Source organism: Pangasianodon hypophthalmus, chromosome 20, assembly GCF_027358585.1.
Source record: "Pangasianodon hypophthalmus isolate fPanHyp1 chromosome 20, fPanHyp1.pri, whole genome shotgun sequence".
Lineage (NCBI taxonomy): Eukaryota > Metazoa > Chordata > Actinopteri > Siluriformes > Pangasiidae > Pangasianodon > Pangasianodon hypophthalmus.
In genome coordinates this window covers 18,522,909-18,546,735 of record NC_069729.1, presented here as the reverse complement: position 1 = coordinate 18,546,735, position 23,827 = coordinate 18,522,909, and the positions used below count along the sequence as shown (strand labels likewise).

General features: G+C 36.6%; 3 protein-coding genes across 5 annotated transcripts; 1 reads left to right on the top strand and 2 right to left on the bottom strand.

Moving 5' to 3' along the window:
- Positions 1-1,324: 1,324 nt before the first annotated feature.
- pdrg1 (p53 and DNA-damage regulated 1) lies at positions 1,325-5,147 on the bottom strand. The gene is made up of 5 exons (XM_026932780.3): positions 5,010-5,147; positions 4,849-4,924; positions 2,852-2,926; positions 2,666-2,746; positions 1,325-1,991 (listed from the first exon to the last, which is right to left on the bottom strand). Exons 1-5 carry the CDS (start codon positions 5,085-5,087, stop codon positions 1,909-1,911), a joined length of 393 nt encoding a protein of 130 aa, XP_026788581.3. The 5' UTR covers positions 5,088-5,147; the 3' UTR covers positions 1,325-1,908.
- A 966-nt stretch (positions 5,148-6,113) lies between these two features.
- Positions 6,114-11,872, bottom strand: fam217bb (family with sequence similarity 217 member Bb). Of its 3 annotated transcripts, XM_053227323.1 has the most exons (5): positions 11,377-11,434; positions 9,880-9,955; positions 9,249-9,345; positions 9,050-9,096; positions 6,114-8,961 (listed from the first exon to the last, which is right to left on the bottom strand). In XM_053227323.1, exons 4-5 carry the CDS (start codon positions 9,076-9,078, stop codon positions 7,863-7,865), a joined length of 1,128 nt encoding a protein of 375 aa, XP_053083298.1. In that variant the 5' UTR covers positions 9,079-9,096; positions 9,249-9,345; positions 9,880-9,955; positions 11,377-11,434; the 3' UTR covers positions 6,114-7,862. The 3 variants fall into 3 exon arrangements, with proteins under 3 accessions (XP_053083298.1, XP_053083297.1, XP_026788636.3); XM_053227322.1 differs by having other exon boundaries at positions 9,249-9,955; positions 11,377-11,449; XM_026932835.3 differs by lacking the exon at positions 9,249-9,345 and having other exon boundaries at positions 6,115-8,961; positions 11,377-11,872.
- Positions 11,873-12,029: 157 nt separating this feature from the next.
- ppp1r3db (protein phosphatase 1, regulatory subunit 3Db) lies at positions 12,030-16,915 on the top strand. Its single transcript, XM_026932885.3, has 2 exons — positions 12,030-12,245; positions 13,563-16,915. Exon 2 carries the CDS (start codon positions 13,574-13,576, stop codon positions 14,480-14,482), a length of 909 nt encoding a protein of 302 aa, XP_026788686.3. The 5' UTR covers positions 12,030-12,245; positions 13,563-13,573; the 3' UTR covers positions 14,483-16,915.
- The last annotated feature ends 6,912 nt before the right edge of the window (positions 16,916-23,827 follow it).

The window sequence follows — 23,827 nt, the reverse complement described above, 5'->3', positions numbered from 1 at the left end:
TGCGATATAGGCTCCCCTATATGCGACTAAATGAGATGAAATGCCCTATAGGTGCTCCTATGTGAGAGAAAAAGTGCCCTCTAGGGTGACCCTATAGTTTAAAAAAAAAAAAAGTTAACACCCTCCAGGTGCTTGTTTTTCCCCAGAGTGTTTTTTTTTTTCACTCCCTGCTGCAGCCTGATTAATACACTAAATGTTCTGCCATGGTGGTCGCCTGCTACCTTTCGTGTATGTGTGTGTCCGTGTATGTCCACTTGAGAAGTTACGACTAATCCTGACCGCTTTTCTGCAACACACTGAGCCACGCCAATTTTTTCCAGCTTCACAGTTTTCCAATAAGAGTGTAAATGCTCAGGAGCCACAAAACTTTAACGCATTTAAGGAGGAACGTTGTTTATTGGAGGTTTTAAATTGTTCCTATTATGGCTTCAACACAACATTCCTTCAGGATACAATTATACTGTGGCTTCCAAAACCTAAACCGGTGATGTGTGGACAAAGCAAAACCCCACAAACAAGCATACAAAACACACAATAACCCCTTTGCACACAGTGTGTAACACTGCAGGAATACTGCCCCCTGGTGGCTGAATACACTCCTGTATACACTCTTCATATGTAATACAATACCACTATTTATATAATTAATAAATCAGGTAAATCAGAATTCTGTATAGCTTTACAACTGACTGTACATTAATATCATCACATCTTTACATCAGAAATCACTGCACACACACAGCTGAGTGTAAAAGTTTGTGCACCCCTTCAAAAAATCTACAAAACATAATTCCTGTCTGAAAACTCAAACATGTTCACTTTGCTAATTATGGAATAAAACACTTCATGTCTTGCTGTTATAGGAAACTAATCAACAGTGGGGTGGTGTGATGATGTGGAGTTACTATTACCACCTCGAAGTTGATTATTTTCCTATAACTGCAAATCCTGAAGTGTTTTATTCCTCTTAAAATCGCAGCAATTTTTCAGGGATTACAATTTATTGTTTTTTTTTTAACGAACTTTTTAACACTTTGTTACATATAATGTTGTGGAACGTCCAGGAGACAACTTAATTGTTGTTATTACATACATTATAGCAATTATAAAAAGCAATTCCTTCAACAACCTCTCTTTTTTTTCTGTCTTGAAGTTAATAAGAGGGCGAAAAAACGCAGCTTTCCATGTTACTGAGAAACTACAAAGTCATCTGGCTTGAAGACTTTAACATGGAGGAAAAACGTTACAAAGCGCTGACACTGGAGACTCCTTTTATACATATACCGTCTACTCACATTAAAAAAAATAAATAAAATTCGCCATATCAACGAGCACACGTGTTTATTATTAGTCTTAGGTTATGTGGAGCATCCCTCATACAGTACAAGTCCTAAAACTCAAGCAGTTTGACCTTTCATAGAGCTGGAGAACGCGCTCAGAAACACGCACAGCAAGACACGGCCAAAGACTGGAAGAAAAATAACTGGGGGGAGAAAAATATACCGAAGGAATTTGCAAGAACATCCAAAACAAACAGCAGAACACATTTCATCTCAGTCAGAAACACCATAGAAGATATTTCCCCCTTTTTTTTTTCTTTATTTTAAACAATGAAAGAATGTCTATAAATGTCAGTGTCTCGTTGAGGTCATCATTTCCCAGCAAGGGCGTGCAAACTTCTGCACTCAAGTCTAAACAGTACAAAACAGATCTTACAGATAGGGTGTGTGAAACAGCAGGATTAGCAACGCTGTGGAATGCTAGTTTGCATATTCTCCAGTGCATCACTGCAGTGTGTAAGGCATTTTCACACATCATCATCTTCATCATCGTCATCATGTTCATACGATCTTAACTACCCCACGTCCCTCGTCTTCCTCACGTTTTAATGTTAAATTGAAGCTGATGTTATCTCTTCAGGATGCTATTAATAGCCTTGAGTTCATCGCCGCTCAGCGGAGACAGGTTGTATCCCCTCAGTTCAGGCTTCCCTGCAAAACAAAACAAACGTTTTCATTGCTAATATTTCTGAAAATGTTGATTAACACTGTGTGAGGAGTTAACACAGTGCTCAGCTTTGGGAAATGCAATTTCCTACCAATGTACTTGGAAACATAGTGGCATATAGTCGACTCCAGAATTATTGGGACCAGAATTACTGGCGCTGCCAAAATTAAGAAATAAAATGAATAACACTAACATCGGGCTTCATTTTTTCAACCTGGAGATGAAGAAATCTATTTCGTAGAAGCATTTACACAACATTTTTTTTTATTTTGCATCATTACTATCATTTCTTGCTGAAACATTCATCTATAGTAAAAAAAAAAAAAAAAAATATATATATATATATATATATATATATATATATATATCTGGGTATTAGTACAATTTATGATGCCACAAAACAGCCCCAAAGCATCACTGATTGTTTTCATTTACAATATTCTTTTGGGGTGTAAATAATTCTTGACAAATGTTTAAGCAAATTTCTCTCTTTTTAAAAATGCACAAGTTTTTGCCAAACGAAAGGTAAGTTCAAACGATTACACATTCTCCTGAAGGGTGCCAATAATTCTGGAGTTGATCGTAAACAAGAAAGCATGGTGCCGTGTGTGTTATATTAATGCGCATAACTTTTAACATTACTGTAAGACCAGATTACCCTGTAAATCATTGAGCCGGTTTACTTTTGCTTTGAGACCTTTCCGGAGGTCGTTTATCTCCTGCTCCAGCTGCTCCTGATCTGTGGAGGAGAAAGTGAATAATAATGATAATAATAATAATAATAATAATAATAATAATAATAATAATAATGGAAGTGTTGGAAGAGCATGGCGTTTAGGTTTACCTTTCTGAATCATGGATTTGGTGCTCTCCTTGGGGAATTTAATGAACATGTTCCCAAAGCAAACCTTGACTTTGTCTGTAATTAATATGAATAAAAATGCTGAAATTGCATGCAAATGCATAAAATAATTTACACCACAGCACTGTTGAATTCTTCTTTCTGATTGGTCAGAAGGTGTTGATTAATTTTCTATAACAGCAGCTCCGACAGTAGTGCGGCTGCAAATTGCTGCTACTAATACACTGGTTATAATCTAAAAAAAAAGAAACATGTTAAGTTGTGTAATCGTTGTTGAAGTTTTCTGTGAGGAGACGTTTATTCAACATTTATGGAAGGAGTCTCCATTTTCAGCACTTTGGAACAGGAAGTTTTCCGACACGGGAAAGGTTTCAGGACAGAGGAATTTCCCGGTTTCTTGATAACATGTCAAGCTGCATTATTTTGTCTTATTTTATTCCAAGAATGTGAAAAAGACAGGCTGGTGAAAGAAAAACTGTTTATAGTTGTAAATGACAACAGGAACTAACTTGTTTCACAGGCATTCCGCAACATTAAAAGTAACCGTAAACAGATAAAAAGTATGATGTGTCTGTCTTTAACAAAGAGGAAAAAATGTTGCCCAAAGCCGCTGACAAACTGCTGTGGTACAAGAGGAATAAAACACTTGGGTATGTGCTCTTTTTGGAAAATAATCAACGTTGGAGTGGCCACTGTAACTCCGCTTCATCACACCACCTCAGGGTTGATTACTTTCCTGTAACAGCATGCCACCTTGTGTTTTATTCCTTACATAAACTCTCACACAAACTTACACCACTCTGACATACAACTTCGTTTTACTTAAAGTCATTTCTAAAAATAAAACCAGAATCTAACAACCTAAAATGCTGAATTAATTCTAACATAACTATATATTATTTTATAATTATATTATATTATAATTATATTATAATGCTGTTATGGTATATACTGTGTTATATGCTATGTTGTTATGTTAAATGCTGTTATATTGTGTTATTTTGTTATATTATATGATGTTATGTTATATGCAATATTATATACTATGTTTTTTCATGTTATATGCTATTATGTTATGTTATATTATATGCTATGATATATGCTATTATTTTGTGTTATTGCTATTTACATGTTATGTTATGTTATATGTGCTATATATATATATATATATATATATATATATATATATATATATATATATATGTTATATGCTATGTTATGTTGTTATTTTATGTTAGTTGCTATTGTATATGCTGTTATATGCTATTATGTTATGTTATATGTTATGATATATGGTATGATATATGTTATGTTATGTTACATGATATTATGTTGTGTTGTTATATGTTATGTTGTGTTGTTATGCTTTCTTATATGCTATTGTATATGCTGTTATATGCTATTATGTTGTGTTGTTTTATGTTATGTTATATGCTATGATATATGTTATGTTATGTTACATGCTGTTATGTTGTGTTATTATATATTATGTTATGTTGTTATTTTATGTTATATGCTATTGTATATGCTGTTACATGCTATTATGTTGTGTTGTTACATGTTATGTTATGTTATATGCTATTATGTTGTGTTGTTATATGTTATGTTACATGCTATGATATATGTTATGTTATACTATGCTATATGCTGTTATGTTGTGTTGTTACATGTTATGTTATGTTGTTATTTTATGTTATATGCTATTGTGTATGCTGTTACATGCTATTATGTTGTGTTGTTATATATTATGTTATGTTGTTATTTTATGTTATATGCTATTGCATATGCTGTTACATGCTATTATGTTGTGTTGTTATATGTTGTGTTGTTATGCTTTGTTATATGCTATTGTATATGCTATGCTATGTAAGGACAAGGGAAGGAAATAACGTCATACAACAAATGAAGACTTCTGTCATGTTCTGACTTTGCTATAAAACTTCACCAGACGTGTAAAATCTTGCAGTTTAGTGCGTTACCGTTATCAGAAGCGCAGTTCCTCAGAGCACTCAGAGCTTCTCGGTTTCTGTTTCTTCTCGCGTCCAGGTCCACAATCTGCGCTCAGTGGACGATAGCCAGTTTAGCTTCTAGCTAACTTCAAACTCAAAATCATAATTAATATTCACACTATGCCTCTTACCTGCTGTCTGTCAGCGAGCACATCCTCAGCAGCGACTTCTACTTCCATCAGATAATCCATCACTCTCTGAGAATCCATCGTGCTCCTGCAGGAAGAGCTTGCACCCTGCAAAATAATTCCGCCTTGTACAGGGAAACAACGACTGTTCAAATGAGTTCCGCCTAATTTTCAGGGTGTCCGTTTTAATGAAGTAAATAAAAGTGCAAGTAAAGTGTGTATATATATTTTTATTTTTACAGACCATGATGTAACCGAGCAAGGAATAACAAATCCATAATACTAATTCGACTCATAGGAATTACTGATTAAAATGATACTGATTAAAATAGTGAATATATTAAGCAAGTTTGTAAATAAACGCTTTTGTTTTGCCGTTTTTTATTTTCTTCTGTGATGCTGGACACCCTGTAGAGACACATAGCTCTTTTTTAACCCATTCAGATGTGAAATGAATAAGAAACAATATATTGAAGTTCCTGTTGATAAGCTAAAGCTGGCTGCAGTATCAGGACTCGACACTAGAGGTCACTGTTGCTGTTCTAAATCACTAACAAGAGTCTGACGATAAACCGGTATACCGCGATAAGGACATCTAAAATAGTTATATCGTTAATCCTCAGGTTCCTGGAGTACCCCTTGTCTTGTATTATTAATATTTTCTCTGCTCTAACACACACACACTCACTCTCTCTCTCTCTCTCTCATACACACACACACCTCAACTCAGAAAGTGTTGTTTATCAGCGGATTAGTTGAGTGTTAGAGCAAACACTACAATGCACAGGACTAGGTCACATTAAATGTCACATGTCACATTAAATAAACAAATATATACTATGTAATGAATAAAACATGACATGCCTTGCTGTTACAGGAAAATAATCAACGGTGTGTGTGTGTGTGTGTGTGTAATTGTTGATATAGCGAAGTCTTCTCGAAGAGCGAGGAGATCTTCAAGACAGAGGAGTTTACACATTGTGCTTTCTCAATAACATGACAAACTGCATTTTTAAAATCTTATTAGCTTTAATAGAGAGAAAAAACAGAAGCTGGTGAGAGAACGACTGTTTATAGCTGCTATAGTGTAAGTGAGAGTAGCAACTCGTCTCGCAGATGTTCCACAACGTTAAATGTAACTATAAAAGGAGAGAAAGTACGACGTGACATGCTGTTATAGGAAACTAATCAACTTCAGAGTGGTAACAGTAACTCTGCTTCATCATCACTGACTATTTTCCAATAACATCACAATATGGATTGTTTTATTCCTTATTTAAAAACCAGGTAGCTTACTTTTTAGGAAGGAAATGGCGATGAAAAAATTAGTTTACATTTGTTTAATAACTGAGGTATTTATTCTGTTTAGAGTTCTCATAATAAATATCATAGACAAATTTTTTTTTTCATAAAGCACTTCCAACAGAGGCAAATATTGTTATAATGTAATTTTATTGAAATAACTATTTTTATATAATTTCATAATTAACAATAACATCCAGCAATAATAAAAAAAAAATACATTTGTTCTTGTGCAGAGGTATAAATACAGTGTGCTACAGTGAGATAAAGTGACTTATTGGAATGTTTAGAGTTCCTTAAGTTTTTTATCGCAACTCTGAAAAAATATATTCAATATTTTAACAGAGGATTTTAAATAATAAATATTGCTCAAAACTTTGATATTTGCTCCCCATAAAGAATAGTCTCTGACCTCCACATTATGTTAAATATAAGAAATATTCGAATAATGGAAGACAACAACAGATATATTTAAACAATATTTAGGTATAGTAAAGTAATATTAAACGTATCACACTAAATGATACAGATACTATAATTTATTTATTTTTTTAAATAAAGTAAACTTGCACTGACTGTATGTAAACAGAACAGCAACCACAAGATTATTAAAGATAATACGCTGTAAAAAGAAAAGGAGATTATTTATGGTATGGGGAGAAGATTATGATTTAGTAACCGTGAACATTTGTGATTTACATGATAACAGTATTCTGTTTAGTACTCCAGGAAAAAAAACACTAATTTACACCAATTAAAAAAATATTTTCTTGAAATTATATCTGTAAAACTGTAATCTGTAATTTCGATTTGTATAAATTTGGACTGTGTATAATTTTGTGTGTACTCTTAAATACTGATTTAACTTTAAAATAAAAAAAATAATAATAATTTTTAAATAAATAAATAAATAAATAAATGCAGAAAATTAACGATGTTTAAAATAACAGTAAAGTAAACCACAAACAGTAACAGTCTTGATTTCTTCAGGTTTTGGTTGAGAAATACAACGAATGCAGATGAAATTTATTAATCAAAAATAATTATCTCAAAGTAAATAATCAGCAGTAATCTAGAACCCCAAAGCATTTTTTTTTGTAACTCTAGGGGGAACCGTTAAATGTAGGTTCTATGTCGAAAACTTGAACAAAGTTTTCCTATTAGATATGTCCTAGAACCCATTTATGAAGCGAAGAACCCTTATCCAACCATAGACCTTTTTTGAAACCCTGTTCTGTATGAGAGTAAAATAACATTTATGTAAAGAAATTAGCTTCCACAACTTGCCAATTATAGACAGAAATAGTTTCTTTTTATATTTTAATCCTGTACTGTTAGAGAAGGTGTTCCTCTGGGGGTTCTTCATGCAGTTCGGAAAAGAGGCAAACGCTCTGTTTCATAGAATCTTTAAAGGTTCCACCAAAGGGGAAAAACTGAAGAACCTTGGTTTAAGGGTTCTAGTACAGTTGCTGGAGTTTGTATCTCCATATTAAATTGCTGGAATGTTTATTTTCTAAACCGTAATGTGTATCAGAGATGGTTCCTAGAACATTCTTAGGAAGTGAAGAACTTTCGTGTCATTTCTCGTTTCTGAAAAACAAACTCGACATGCTTGTGTTTCGCAGCAGTCCTTCCAACCACTGGTTCTTTCTCAGAACCGGTCGCACCTAATGATTTTGAGTCTATTTCACGGCCAGCTTCTGTTCTTCTCTCAGGTCTTGCTCTTCTACAACCAGCTTTGCTCTCGTCCTCACAGGAGCGGCTCCTTCCCCCTGAGCTCTTTCTCCTCAGAGGATCTACACCTGCAGGACCGTTGACATGAGGATTGTGTGTTGGCGGGTTACGGATGTTCCCGATAGCCTGCATGCGTTTCAGATGGTCCAAGGAAGAATCGCTGAGTCTGTTGAGACCATTAGCCCGAGTCTCGCTGCTGCTCCTCCTAGAAAATCCACTTTTTTCCGTCAGCGGACGCGAGTGGTGAGGGTACGTGCTTACGGAGAATGAGTAACGGTTGCAGCTTTGTGGATGGACAGAAGATAGTAAGGTGAAGGGGAAGGCACGCTGGCACTGCAGGATGCTTTTCGGGGCGCTGAGGCTGGAATGCAGTCTACGCCGTACAATCCACGTGGACTTGCTGCTCTCCTCGTGGAGCGTCAGGATTTGCTGCCATTCTAGCTGCAGAAGTCGGTCCAGGTATCTCTCGAACTGGTTGACAGGTCTCGAGCGAGGGACGTTTTTCCCGTCCGTGTTTAAATACACTGCCAGCTCTCGGAGACTCCAGGAGTTAAACGGCGGAGGCAAGAAGTCAGGGTAGCTGTCACGGGAGACGGCGTGTGACCTAGACAGAGCACGTGAAGGTTGGAAGTCGGAGGGATCGATGACTTCTTCTCGTAGGTGAAGCAGCGGAGGATCAGCGGTGAACGCAGGCTGTGGGAGCCTCTCCGTGTCTGAAAGGTCGCTGCCGCTGTCCGTGTCCTCGTGTGTCACTCGATCAGTCGACTCGTGTCTTGGCACAGGGACAGGAGGAAGGCGAGATGGCATTGTATCTTTTTCGCTGCTTTGCCATGTGTTCTGTCTGTAGCGTCTGTCCAGTGGATGATTTTTTATGGAGGACACCTTGTACTTTGGCTTGCTCAGGATCTCTCTTGGATGACTAAAGAACAAAATTCTGCTATAATATTCAAACAGCAAAACACCGAATACAGTAATATATGATCATTTAACATAATTAAAAATCTCACATAACCACAGCTGTAGATACTGTCCTCATCTCACTTGCGTGTAATCCCTAAAGGGGGAAATATTAATAACTGCAGATATAAATTACAAATTAAAGAACTTGTGTGAGAAAGATAATAGGTCATGCAGCACTGCCAAATAAATAGTGATTCTTCTGCTTTCAGTGATCACTTTTTGGCCCAACTAGAATCTGCCAACTACCTTATGTTTTTCTTCTTTTGGCTGCTCCCGTTAGGGGTCGCCACAGCGGATCACTGGTCCGCATGTTTGATTTGGCACAGTTTTTACACCAGATGCCCTAAATATAAAATCATATATTCTTGAGAATGTATTCCATTTACAAACTGTTCCTTAGATGATAATTCCTATTAATAATTCATGTTAAATAGTTCATAATTTCCTGCTATTTAACCTATTACTGTTGTTATGTTTATGTTTTATTCATTCAGTCATTCATCTTCAGTAAAGCGCTTTATCCTTTTATGAGGTGGGATTACACCCTGGATGGGATAGCAGTCCATCGCAGGACATGTTCGTGTTTTGGTGACACGTTATTCATTACATTATGTATGTTAGTGATACTATAAAGAAGTAAACAATAAATAAATAAACATTTTTGCCATGCTGTCCCAAATGACTTGTGTCATTAAAATTGAAAACATTTTTCCTTCACATGTACATAGTCAACATCTTTATCAAAAAACTGTCCCAAAATATCTGAATTTTTTATACATAGTATATAATATTTTTTTTCCTTGAGTCACTGAGACATGCAGAAAAAGGAAACTACATGCACCTTAAAGTTTAAGCAGTGTACACAAGGCCTACTTACATTCTCCATGGCCAAAGTATCTTTTACTGAGTCTTTTTCTGCATTTTGAGGCACATCAGAGTTAGTTTTCCTCCGACTGTTAATAAAACAACATGCACAGTGATTACAGGAGTCTGTGTTGTAATAATATATTGTATCATAATAATAATTCACTAATTAAGTATTGTCTGTCCTGGGTATTTATTGTCCTGGGTATTTATTGTCTTGTGTATTTATTATCCTGAGTATTCACTGTCCTGAATATGTATTTTTATTTTATTCTGAGTATTTATCATCATCTGTATTAACTGTCAAGAGTATTTGATGTTCTGAGTATTTATTATCCTGTGTTTTTATCGCCCTGAGTATTTACCATCCTGTGTATTTATCCTCCTGATTGTTTATTGTCCTGTGTATTTATTGTCCTGAGTATTTAACATGCTGAGTATTTGTTGTCCTGAAGATTCATTGTCCTGAAGATTCATTGCTCTGAGTATTTAGGATCCTGGGTATTTATCACCCTTGAGTATCTGTAGTCCTGAGTATTGTCCTAAGCATTTATAAATCTGAGTATGAATTGTATTGAGTATTTATTATCATGAGTATTTGCTGTCCTGAATATTTATCACTCAGTGTATTATTGTCCTGTATATTTATCATTCAGTGTATTATTGTCCTGAATATTTATCATTCAGTGTATTATTGTCCTGAATATTTATCATTCAGTGTATTATTGTCCTGAATATTTATCATTCAGTGTATTATTGTCCTGAATATTTATCATTTGGTGTATTATTGTCCTGAATATTTATCATTCGGTGTATTATTGTCCTGAATATTTATCATTCAGTGTATTATTGTCCTGTATATTTATCATTCAGTGTATTATTGTCCTGAATATTTATCATTCAGTGTATTATTGTCCTGAATATTTATCATTCAGTGTATTATTGTCCTGTATATTTATCATTCAGTGTATTATTGTCCTGAATATTTATCTTTCGGTGTATTATTGTCCTGAATATTTATCATTCAGTGTATTATTGTCCTGAATATTTATCATTCGGTGAATATTTATCATTCAGTGTATTATTGTCCTGAATATTTATCATTCAGTGTATTATTGTCCTGAATATTTATCATTCAGTGTATTATTGTCCTGAATATTTATTGTCCTGTGAATTTTTTTATCGTCCTGAGTATTTATTGTCCTGAGTATTTATCGTGCTGAGTATTTATTGCATGTTTTGCACTCGTCTCTCACTGTCCTGTATCATTACCACTGTATTGTTATGAGCTGCACCATGGTCCTGAAGAAACACTATTTTGTTGCATTGTATATGAGCTATGAGTTATACGGAGAACAATTTTTTTTTTTTAAAAAAACGCACCTAACTTGACTAATAAACATAACTCAGATGGGTGAAACAGAGCCGTGATGGCGCGCGCGAAACCGGGTTGCACCTGAAGCAATAACAGAAGATAAAGAAAAAGAAAAGAAAGACGAATGGATGTTACCTTGAGGAGGATCCTGAAGCTTTCCTCTTTGCTCGGTTATTGCATGTCGGGAGATGATTGTGGTCATTGTGTCGAGTCCTCTCCTGCAGCACTGTCCCCATCATTGCACTGATGTCTCTCCAGCTGTAAGAACCTGTTCATATCATAGCTATAACCGTGCGCTATAACGCACAGACGCGCGCGCGCGCGGTCGGAGCGCGTTTGCTTAAATACTGACAGGCGTATGTGTGTGTGTGTGTGTGTGTGTGTGTGTGTGTTTGGGGGGGTGCTGTCTACAACACCCCACCATTAATCACCATTTCCTGTCATCACTCTGTTGTAGATCGGACCTTGTTTACCTGCGATAAATAATTCATCCCTGACCAGATCATCTATCCGTAATGAGACACGCGAGCTTAATTAGTCACCGTGTAGGATATAATTTTCTATTCAGCCCGCACGAGCTCATTTCCCGACAAATGTAGACTGTAATTATTATCGGTGCACGCGCCCTAATCCAGATGTTGGATGTGGACGTGCGGCTTGTGTGCCGCGCTGCTTTCTGGGAACTGTAGTTCACACCGTGTGATCAGACACACCATGTGGTGCGACTCATGGAAATATGCAATATCATGGAGACTCCTGACTGTATGTAAAAATTATCCGTCACACGGTAGCGCGCGCATTATTTATAGCGATGTCGACAGTCTCTTCACCAGCGCCTTGTTCTAATAATAATCCAGATCAGTGCTGGGTTAAAACTACACCTCCCGGTGGGATCTGCTTCTAAATGTCAGAGGTGGTTGAGTCTCCCCTGTATAAGCCGGAATTAAATCACCGCTGCACGACGTGTAAATACGCCTTTAAACGACGTCTGCCTTCTTTATGAGGTGGGTTTTATTGTCAAGTGCAATTTAGAAATCTGTTTTAGAAGATCAGCTGCACTCAGGGTGTGGAGTTAGTCAACATGCATGAATGCATGCAGTAGTGCAGTGGGTGTAATGGCTTGACAGCTGGAGCTGGAAAGAGGGATGCAGCAAATGCTGAGTTCTGTACTGTGTAATAGCTCTTTCTTCTCTTTTTTTTAAAGTCAATTTCACAATTATTGGCACCCTTCAAGGGAATGGACAGAAATGCTACGTATCATGTACACACGGAGAAACTATTTATCTTTCCTCTAACAAAAATAATTATTGTAAAAACTCATCTGTCTCATCTTTACATATTCATTCGTCTCTCACAAAGATATGCAACAAAATGATTTACACTCCTAAAGAATACTTTGGGGTTAGGGGGGCGATGAATGCAAATCAGTTGTCATTTGTGAGAGAAAATTAATTCTGCTCTCTTGTTGTCTTTGCCCACGGAAAACACTGATACCTGTTGATCTGCACATGTAATGGATATTAAAAAAATACATAACAAGTTCAAATTACCACTAAAAACCAATCAAGACCATAATTCGTAAAAAAACAAAAAAACAAAAACAAATTCGTAAAGTTTGCAACAGATTGATGGCATCATCAGTTCTATGAAGTACCAGGTACTCATTCATAACCGTGTTATCTGGTCAGGGTCGCAGAGGAGCCAGAGCCTATCCCAGGAACCCTGGGTGTAAGGAGAGAATGGATATAAAAAAATACATAACCAGTTCAAAATACCATAAAAAAAAAAAAATCAAGAGAGTTTCAAAGAGTTTGCAATAGCTTGAATGTAAGACTGACAGCATCATGAATTTAACCCAAAATATGGTTGCTTCTGCCAGGAGGTTAAAGTCTGGGTGTAGATGGATCCTTCAGGATGATAAAGATCCCAGAAATGTACAGTCCATCCAGATCAACACAGAAATGGTTAATCAGTTCTGAGATGAATTTTTCAGTGTGCTGATTTGATGAAACCTATCATTTTAATTGTGGGGGTGCCAGTATTTTTGAAAGTAGAATTTTTGCAGGAAAAATGCAAAAAAGAAAATAAAACCTATGTTTGAAAAAATATTATGTTAAAATAAAACTATATATTGTCTTGATATATTTACATGTTATTGATTTTTGATATATATTTTTTCTCCTTTTCATGAAAGGTGCCAATAATTCTACAGTTGACTCCCTCTGTAATTTAAATAAAGTTCACCCAGGTTGGAGAAAATGAAAAATAAATGATCAAATCTATAGTTTTTATCCTAATGATGTCTTTGTTATGTCATAAAGCTGCAGCAAAGATGTCAGTGTCTAGCAGTAACCCGTTTCCTGGAGATTCGGCGCCGGCTCTGCCGTTTTTGAGCGCTCACTGTGAAGTGTCACGACCTGCCAGGACCATCCGCCTCCGTGACATCTACAACCCTCAGCCTCCGCCTCAAAGGAAACCGGTGGCAATAAGACCCCCAAGCCCTCGTCCTCGTCCTCATCCTCCTGCTCCGACAGAGCGTCTCTCCCGCCGGAGTTTCTCTTGCGAACCTGAGCCGAGGACCATCATGAGGAGAAGAGCGCGCTCTCTCCCTTCCACAGACAAGACCACGACTCGTAGGTGCTCGCAAGTCCGATTCGTCGACTGTTTGGGCCTCGAGCTGGAGCGTGTAAAGTTTTTCCAGGCTGGCGAAGACCCCACAGTTCCAGATCATGTCATAAACAGGTTAGTAGCCAGCTCTGAGCTTGTATCCGGGAAACATTTAGAGCTCTCACTGCCCTTCTTTCAGCCGTTTTTCCCCGAGAACATCAGCAGTGAGCCTGATTTCCTGGAGCGGCTGTGTCATAGGCGCGTTTGCCTCGAGCAAGTCCACTGCTCTGAACTGGGCATCACTGGAACAGCGCAAGTTCTCAACCTGGCTTTTGAGAAACAGGTCAGCATTCGGTACTCGTTCACAGACTGGAAAAGCAGCGCTGAGTGTAAAGCGTGCTGGGTTTCTTCTGTGCAACACGATCATGTGCAGTCAGACGTGTTTCGCTTTCGCTTACCCGTACCACCGTTCATCCTGAAACCAGGAGCCAGTCTGGAGTTCGCCATCTGTTACCGCGTCCTCGGTACTGAATACTGGGACAACAATGATGGACATAACTACAAACTGGCCTGCCATACTTACAAGCTGATCGTGCCGAAGGAGTGCGAGGACAGCATGGTGCACTTCACCTAAAGCCTTACTCATACTGCATTAGTTTTCCTTCAAGTGCTCCAGAATCTGATCCTAATTTCAGCACGCTACTTTTGTGTCAACAGACTCGGATTTGTATTTCGTGCGTTTGTATTTTATTTTAATGATTTAATCCTGCAAATGAAGCTTTAAATTAGGTTCTACATTTGAAAAGTGTCACATTCAAGCTCATTGTTTCGGTCCTTTCTGTTTATTGCATACTGCTGTTCTGGCTGAATGATTGCAGTTTCCTTTTGTTTTGTCACTGCTGCGGTTGTGTAATAGTTGTCATTTCCTCTCTGTGACTTCACTCATGAAGAATTCTGGTTATCTCAGCTTGTAGGCACGCTTCAGGAATCAACCGGTACTCACTGGCTTGTTGATGTTGACCCAGCTTCCGGACTGACCTTCATGACCGCTATGAGAAATGAAATATAATTCTGACTAGCCAAATGTTTTGTCTTTAAGTTTTTTACAGTATATTGAAGGAGGTTTTTCACTAACACAATATGTACTGTATGTATACTTTGAAAATATAGTTTAGTGTTATAACTTTCAATGATTTCATGTCTTTACTTATGGGATCACTATGTAGATCAGGGGGTCGTCCAGGAGAGAAAAAAATGGCTGTGCTTTCTGGGTGGGAGAGATGACATAACTCTCTCTCTCCTGTCAATCACAGCAGCAATAGCCAATCACGTGCTAGCCTTCATCATTGGTAACTGTTATATCATAGGGCAGGTCTGGCTGGTGAGTGGGAAGGTAACAAAATTGGGAGAGAAAGTGTGTGATAAAAATAAGGTACCATGAAAAACCCTACTTTAAAGAGGTTCTCTATTAGAGACGGTACCAAATTGAACCCATTGAGTACACTGAGAACCATTAACTATTGAAAGGACTCACTGAAGAACCCTTTTTTTCTATGTATGTAGTTACCATTGCTTTGTTCAATCTTTTCTGACCTCAAATTTACCCACAATGCTTAAGTTTTATAAGACTTTTCTGAACTCCTGTATGTATGTATTTTCACCACAAGGTGGTGCTGCTGTGTATCTGGGGTTCACTGTTATGTAAAAGATTCCATCTAGCACCCATTTCAGATTGTCCCTCAGGTGAAATCCTATCAAATTTTTAAAGAAAACCCTACAACAGAGTGTTTCTCTTTCAAGAGGTTTCCATGCAAAAGGTTTCCACCCATTTAAAAGCCTAGAACTATATATATCTGTCTATATAACTGTCCAGCATGAAACTTAAGTATCAGTAATAATTTCAATTTTTACAAGTAATTCTACTTATTTTAAGTAATAATAATAATAATAATAATAATAATAATAATAATAATCACAGTAATGACCTTTCAACAAGTCACTGAACAAGATCTACTTCTCTGCTGTTCCTAAAAGTTCCTAGACAAGATTTTTCCATTCTTGTCACATTTGTACAAATTAAAAATCATTCATAGAGTTAAAATGATGCTATTATTCTAGCTGTAATTAAATAGTGGTGGACTGAAAGGGTTTTTTATTTTTTATTTTTTACAATTACGTCAGGAATATACACAGTATCTACTACGCCTTCTCATTTTATTGTATATTTGCATTGATCTGGTGAACCTGCAGTGTATAGACATAATAGGTTAATTAGTTTAGCATGGTCTATACAGAGCATTCTAATCTTTGCTAATTTAATCTCTTTTATGCCTGTGATTTGATCCGGAGTACGCTGACATTAGATTGTTAAAGTCTGACCTCCATTTGACCACCAGTGATTTCTGCTCCACTGTCCAACAGTGAGTCGATTTTCTTTCTCGAGTGAGTCATGAGTCTCGATGCTGATGGTGTTTTCCCACATAAACCTGTCCTGACCTGGATAACTGGGGAAAGATTTCAGCTCCAGCCTAGGTCAAGGGGTTCAACAGGACTAAAAGTTGCACTTGCACTGGTTCACATTTTAAAATAGAAATAATAAATAGACAGATAGCTGAGGCAATAGATTTTGGGTTCGACTGTGTAGAGATCTAGAGAGTGCGAAGGCCGTGTGCATGGGGGCGGAGTCATCCTGGAAGAGACCGCGTCCATCGGGGTAGAAATGTTTCATCAGAGGATAAAGGTGATCAGTCAGATGTACCGCAGAATTGATTTGTAGTGAAGGGGACAAAAGATAAATAAATAAATAAATGCTGCCAGAGCATAAAAGAGCAACGGGAAGTGTCTTGATTAATGTCAATTATATGAAATATGTTTCATTAGAACATTATTATCTCAAACAAAAATAAGATTTTTATTTGTCATCCATCAGTGTACAATATATATTGGGTTAGGCAACTCTATCCAGTCTCCATCTGTTTACTATCTAATCATGTCTTTTGCAAACATCTGTGTATCGTCTCTCATTTTCTATAAAACTGTTCTCAACCCAGTGTGAGTGTATTCCTTTTTTCAGTTCCTCTTTTTCAGGTCCTCAGTTCCAGAAAACATGACCAAAACAGAATTTGGAAGTTTGCATTATTCTCATTGATATATTTTGCCTACTGTATGTAAGAAAGAAAGAAACAAATACATTTGAAAGAAACAAATACATTTATTATTTGGATTTATCAAACATCTAAAAAAAATGATATATTTTAGTTCATTTGGACACAAGTAACAGACTTCAAACAAAAATATGATACTTTTTATGGTTTATTTCTCCCAGGATGCATTGTCCTGTTAAAGGTTTGGCAAAGTCAGCATTTTTAAAACAAAAATATTGTTTCTTTTATGAAAAGCTGAAGTAAATCTAATTTCAGTCTAATTTCAAAGCATTCCATGGATATTTATCCAACCCAACAAAAATTTATATTGCCTATAATATAGGTTAATTTACATTTTGTTCAAAGGAAAAGGTGCCAGTAATTGCGATACATGTGTTTCAGTGTTTTTGAACTTATTAGACTAAATTTACTTCAATTCCTCCAAATACTAGGACTTGGACTAGGAATTTCTTCCATTACCTCATCACATACTGTTTACAGTCTATAGAAAGCACATGCAATCATGCATACACTGCGAAGTCTTGCCATTGCCTTTGTTTCTTCTGAGCCTTTGTATTGTGTTTATTATTCTAGTATCTGACCCTTGCATTGATCTTTCGACTCTTTGGGTTTTGATCTAATGTATATTGTTGTTTTTGACCCTGGCCTGTTTCGATTCTGATTTCTGGATTGTGGATTTGGATTTATCATTAAACATCTTGCAGACAGATTCACACAACCTAACCGAGTCGAAACTCTTACACATATTTTCAGTGTGAGATTAAGCTTTTGTAAACCCATTTTACCATGGGCGTTAATAACTGTGTATCTTATATCTATCTAGTAATATTATCTGTAAATCAGTTACTTTTATGAGTTGGTAAAAGACACTTTAAATGAATATCTATTGAAATAATATAATGATAAACTGATTATAGGTCAAACAGAAGATGTAGAAAGAATATAATCAGTCCTCGGAGTCACTGCTGATTGAAATGACAAATTTCCAGACGTAATGATTCAGCATCAGAAAGTTTTTTGGGTCAATTTCTGCCCACGTCTCCATATGATGAGCTGATTGACCCAGTTAAGAGTATGAAGACGTAAGTCATACGCATTAGCTTTAAAGCTCTGTATTAATATTAATCAACCGTGATTCCTTAGAAGCAACTGGCTACATGTTTCCTGTAGGAGTGATGACAAAGGCGAAGACAAAAGACTTAAATGTCAAAGCTATCACAAACACACAAACAGTAAACAGCATGTCTGTGGTGTGTCGTCAAGCCGCCTTTGTGTAATGATAGGTTTGTAAATTAGAGACTCGTTGAGGCACGTGAACTGCGTAATGAGAACACATATACAAACACACAAACCCTGAAAACATTCGTCTACATCATATAATTTCATCTCAGACTCAAATATCACCTTTGTTTGACTGCATTGTGGGATATACACCTTCACCGCTTGCTAAAAATAAAGACAACCTGAAAGGAACCACGCCAAAGCTTGGCCTTGTATAACAAAACAGATTAAGAGAACCACTAACGTAGGACCAGGTTACACGAGGACTAAAACAGAAGCAGTAGTAAGAATCTTTAGTGCATACACGTCTGTATGTGCTTGTTACAGCTTGTCCTGCCTAAAGCTGTGAAAATAAAATGGCCACTTTTCTCTCACAGATCATCAGTGGTCTAATTGCAGAAAATATTCAGAGAGGAAGGTGGAGTTGGATATATATAGCTATATTTCATCCTGAATTTTCTAGAAAATTAGCAGATAAGTTTACTTATTTCCAATATATATATTTTTTTAAAAAAGTAAAATTATCTGCCGATAGAATACAATGACGTCAAGCTTGAAATTGGTAAAAATGTCTAGAAGTGGGCTTAATGATCTACAAATAGTATGCAATAATCTCGTAATGAGAAATATTTACGGAAAAAAGCCTTTATTATCTTATTTGGTAGTGAAGACATATTTCTTACTACTTATTTACTTAGACATACTTAATAAACATGAGATAGCATAAATAAATATTAACATAAACATCACCAACATTTAAAATTCAAATTTATCATTTATTACTATTACAATTATTAACTTCATAATGTGAAGTTAAAGACGTCATATATTTTATTGTTTGGTATTTTTCCTTTTTGGCATCCATATTAGATTATTTCCTTCTAACAAAGTGGATTATTCTGGATTTTTGTGGAATCAAGTGCAACAGCACCACCGCCACCACCATTTGTAAGAAAAACACATAGAATGGTATGAAGAAGTGAGAAGCAAGGCTGGGGGATTTCTTACTAGCCCAGACTGTAGATTCACGCAGTCTATCAGCTGTCAGTGATACTCCTTTAAGGTGTTTACACAGCCCCTAGGTTTGATCTCCATTTGGGCTGATAACAAGATCTTGTTTTAAAGCAAATAACTGAAATGAAATCTAATCAATTTCCATCAACACAGTCTAAGACAAACAAAGGGAAAGTGTAAGTGACGGCTGTGTATCTATGATGTACAGAACCCAGGGTTTTGGTTTTCTGTTTTGGGACATATTGTAAATATTGAGTGAGGGAAAATGGGACTATGGAGTGGAGATAGTGCAAATACAGACAGTGCAAATCAGAAATGCGTGCGCACCACGGTGAACTTGTTTTGCACGCAGACACAGAATTAAAATGTGTTTCAGTTTTCTTGTTCTAGTTTTTGTGCTGTTTTTGAGAAAAAGGTAGGTTGGAATTTTAGCTGAGACCTGGCAACTGTACTCTCGGGTATAATGAACACAAACGAGCAGGAGTTTTTATTTTATCGTCCTTGTTTTTCCCAAAATGCCTATGAAGGAGGAACTAAAAGCAGACAGACTGAGCACACATTGTGCAATCAAAGTACAAATTACACAAAAGGACAGATGACAGAACAGAACAGAGTTTTTTGGTCCAAACATGAAGCTCAAAATGACTAATGCAGTCGCTTATCTGCTTTTAAGTGTGTTTGTTGTTCAACACTGATAGTTTCTTTGTTGAGCTGATCGATATAGATTTTAGCCCTCACATCTAATATCACGAACAGCTGTCACTGGTGTGTCGCTGCCTTTGCCAAATCCTTTGCACCTGTTGTGATTCGCAAAACACAGCAAGACAGACAATTTTTCTTGATTTTGCATCAGTGCCAGGATTTTCAGGACATTCTGATCTGTCCCTGTAAATGTGTCTCTTGTTGCTGTTATATAACTACCACTGAGACACTCTTGGAGAGTGATCTGCTTCCACTAGACTGAGACATAAACAGTAACTCAGACATGGATGAGGATTATGTAACACATATTAAGAGTTAGAGTGTACTCCGTTACACAAACACCTGATGACGAGTCATAAACCCTTTTTATAAGCGTACTGTATCACCGTGCATTTCCAGGAGTTTCTCTGTGTGTGAGAGAGAAAGAGAAGGAGTGTGTAGGCGTTCTTTTCGGCTTTATGAAAAAAAATCCTATTAGCTTCCCTTCAGGGAGAAACGAGTGTGACGGTGGTGGAGATTCAATCTGAAGCGGTCACACTGACATTTTTGGGCTTCACAGCTCGGTGTTATATAAGTAGTCAATATGCATGTTCTTAAAAGAAGACTTCCTGCTGAACCATGGGATTAAAATACAGCCAAAAAAATACATAAAGAACATCCCAATAATTCCCCCTACCTTTGAATATTTTAACCCCTTAAACTCCAAGGAGATTCATACTTCACTGCATGTTTTTAAGAAAATGAATTTGACAAGAAAATTGACAAGAAAATGAATTGAATCAATCACATTAAATCAAATTCTTTTTTGTTCTGTGGTGTATTTCATAAATTGACTTATTTTTGGGAATGTTTTGTCTTTGTTTTGAATTTGCTAGGGGTAAGATTTGCCTTTAAAAATATTATTTGAAAATATATGCTGGAATCCTTAACACACATCTCAAAAATTCAAATCTCAGAAATAGAGATTTTATTTAAATTAGGCTGAAGATGGAGCATCCAGGTTTCAGACTGATCAATCACGCTGACGTAATCATGAAATACGTCCTAGCATTTCACGTCGTCTGTTCATTAGTGCGACAACGTACACTCGGCTTACATCACATAGTATTACCTGGTATCAGATGGTATTTTTATGAGTATGAGTAAACGAGCACGGTATACTTGATACAGTATCAGTATCAATGCATCCCTAATATAAATAAATAGAGGTCTTTTTAAACTAAATCCTTGGATATGTAAACTTTTGCTCCCAGTCGTTCAGTTTTGCATGGTAGAAGGAAATTGTGGCCTATACACAAAGTTTTAATAAACAATGCTTACAAAGGTAAAACATATTCAGGAAAACTGCACATGTTTTTTTTGCAGATAGAGCTCTAAGAATTTGCGTAGATCCATACAGAGATCTTTAGCCCTCCAAATCCTCCTTCTGTGTCCTCTCTTCACTCTGCGTTTTCACAAGATCGATCACATGGCCTGTTACTCGAGACACGTTTGAGGCTCTTATTATTGCGCTTGTTGGTTCCTAGAAAGTCTCTGAATGACGCTGTAAATAAATGATGCACATGGCTGATCTGTCCTCAATCCACACAAAGGAGAGGATAAGAGATCTGCTCGAGCTGAGGTCATGCTGCAAAGGTCGACTGAGTAACAAACAAAAACAGTTAAAGTGGAATGATGCTGATAAGCTAATGCGAGCCTTGATACGTTTGCAACACAGGTGATTGCTTTAAGAATACATGGGAATCATTGGCTTCCCCTAAAATTTCATTAAAATGTGGCAATTTACCAAAGTTCTTACATTACTGATTAATCACGAATCAAATGTTGAAATATGTCACTGTAATATAGCACTGTTTGTTCATTTAAATCAAACTCTTTTCAGTGAACAGAGCAGCCTGCGTGATAATCTCCTCTGAAGCCCCTGACACAGAGCTAATACACACCGAGAGAAGCCTGTGCTTCAGTTATTGTCTTTCATGTGTTTGTGTATTCGTGGCTTTAATGGGACAAAAGATTAATGCTCACTGGAGATTTTGAGTCCCATCCGGACACACAGCTTCACTGAGAGTGAATGGAGTGTGGGTGAAAAACATCTAGTGAGAAACATCAGTGAAAAAAACATCTGGACGTTTATTGGACAGTGCACTCTTCGTTTGTCCCGCCTGGACGCACGGCTTCTCCTTATGATGATTGGCAGACCTCTTAAAGTGGCGGAACATCATAATGAACTACCAATCACAGAAATGGTAATGAACCTGATTGACATGTCAAACTTATTAAACATATCGGCGCTTGGAGATGCATCAATGGTGTAATTTATAAATATTGTAAATAAACTGTATTAAAAGTATTACGTTCTGTTTGACTATTTGCATTCATTTCTGAAACTTGTCATATATAAGTCTAGCTAGCTGTCTTTAGCTAGAACTTTAGAACTTCCTTCTTTAGCTAGCAGCTTATCTGCTTTTTGGCATGAAATGGCAGAAACTGCTAATGTTGACCTGATTTTAGAAAAGTCTTTCGATGCAGTGTTGCAACAGAAATGTAAACGTTAGAACGAGAGCATTAATAATGTTAAATGTACAATAAGCACCAGCCTGTACTGCTTTACAACATTCATTATACCAGAGTGGTGTGGAATTCTCAATTCAGGTGTGGATTCATTTTCTATAACAGCAGCTTGGACAGTAGTTCTGGCTGTAATTTAAATACGCTATCGTTTCTATAGTAACAGGTCATTAACAGGGACTTGTACGGCAGACGCTCCTTGTAAAATGAAAAATAATAATAAACATATATTCGTTGATATGGTGAAGTTTCCCGTAAGGAACATTTTTTGGAAGGAGTCTCCAGTGTCAGTGGAACAATCAGTAAGGTTTCCACCTCTTCTGCACCTTTCCAGTTTTTTCCAACATGGAAAAGTTTTCAGCACAGAGAACGTTCCGGTTTCTCCGTAACATGATAACTGCAATTTTTTGTCTTTAACTAAAAGAGAGAGATAAAAGAGGGTCTAGTGAGGGACCGACTGTTTATAAACTCCCTATAACAAGTGAGAACAGTTTTAAATTTGTTTTATGGACATTCCCCAACATTAAATGCAACTAAATGAATAAAAAAGTATATTGTTTCATTTTTAATAAATAAAAAATAGTAATCGTTAGCAACTGTCTGTGGTATAAGAGGAATAAAACACTACTGGCCGTGCTTTAAAAAGAAAATACTCAACTTCAGGCTAGAAACAGTGACATTGTTGATTTATTTCTCACTTAATGTTAATTATGGCTGCTTTGAGTATCTGTTAAGTGTGTATAAAGTTTCAAGGCTGTCTTTTGTTAAGTGCAGTTCTGAAGTTGACACTCATTCATTTAATGAAAGCTATTGAAAGGAATGTTTAAAATGAGTTTAAAGGATTTATCTTAAGGGCCTGTGAGGAAAAACTTTAACATTGACTACTGTGATGCATTACTAACAAGACTTCCTGCTACTTTTTGCAAAAATCAGCAGTGAGAATAGTAACACATGCTATAAAACGAGATCACATCAGGCCAGTTTTAGCATCACACCACTGGCATCCTGTCTCCTTTAGAGCTGACTGTAAATTTTAGTACTTGCTTTTAAAACTGTTACTGCAATAGCACCTTCATAAATCTCTGAATGTCTGATAAACTGATAAAATGTAAAAACCTGTCTTAAGATCATCTCGTGCCAGCCTTCTGCATATTTCACGTATGAAACTTAGAAAGTGGGGTGTTGTGAAGCAGCTTTTTGTTTTTATGTACCAAAGATGTGGAGCACTTTACCATTAAACATTCATCAGG

What these genes read in the sequence shown, in the direction of transcription:
- pdrg1 (XM_026932780.3), bottom strand. Translation starts at nt 5,087, where the DNA reads ATGGATTCTCAGAGAGTGATGGATTATCTGATGGAAGTAGAAGTCGCT. An exon ending in TGCTCGCTGACAGACAGCAG is followed by an intron (nt 4,925 to 5,009) that starts GTAAGAGGCATA and finishes CACTGAGCGCAG; the next exon opens with ATTGTGGACCTGGACGCGAG. An exon ending in CAAATCCATGATTCAGAAAG is followed by an intron (nt 2,747 to 2,851) that starts GTAAACCTAAAC and finishes TCTCCTCCACAG; the next exon opens with ATCAGGAGCAGCTGGAGCAG.
- fam217bb (XM_026932835.3), bottom strand. Translation starts at nt 11,480, where the DNA reads ATGATGGGGACAGTGCTGCAGGAGAGGACTCGACACAATGACCACAAT. An exon ending in GCTTCAGGATCCTCCTCAAG is followed by an intron (nt 9,956 to 11,376) that starts GTAACATCCATT and finishes TTTTATTAACAG; the next exon opens with TCGGAGGAAAACTAACTCTG. An exon ending in GTATCTACAGCTGTGGTTAT is followed by an intron (nt 8,962 to 9,049) that starts GTGAGATTTTTA and finishes TTTGTTCTTTAG; the next exon opens with TCATCCAAGAGAGATCCTGA.
- ppp1r3db (XM_026932885.3), top strand. Translation starts at nt 13,574, where the DNA reads ATGTCAGTGTCTAGCAGTAACCCGTTTCCTGGAGATTCGGCGCCGGCT.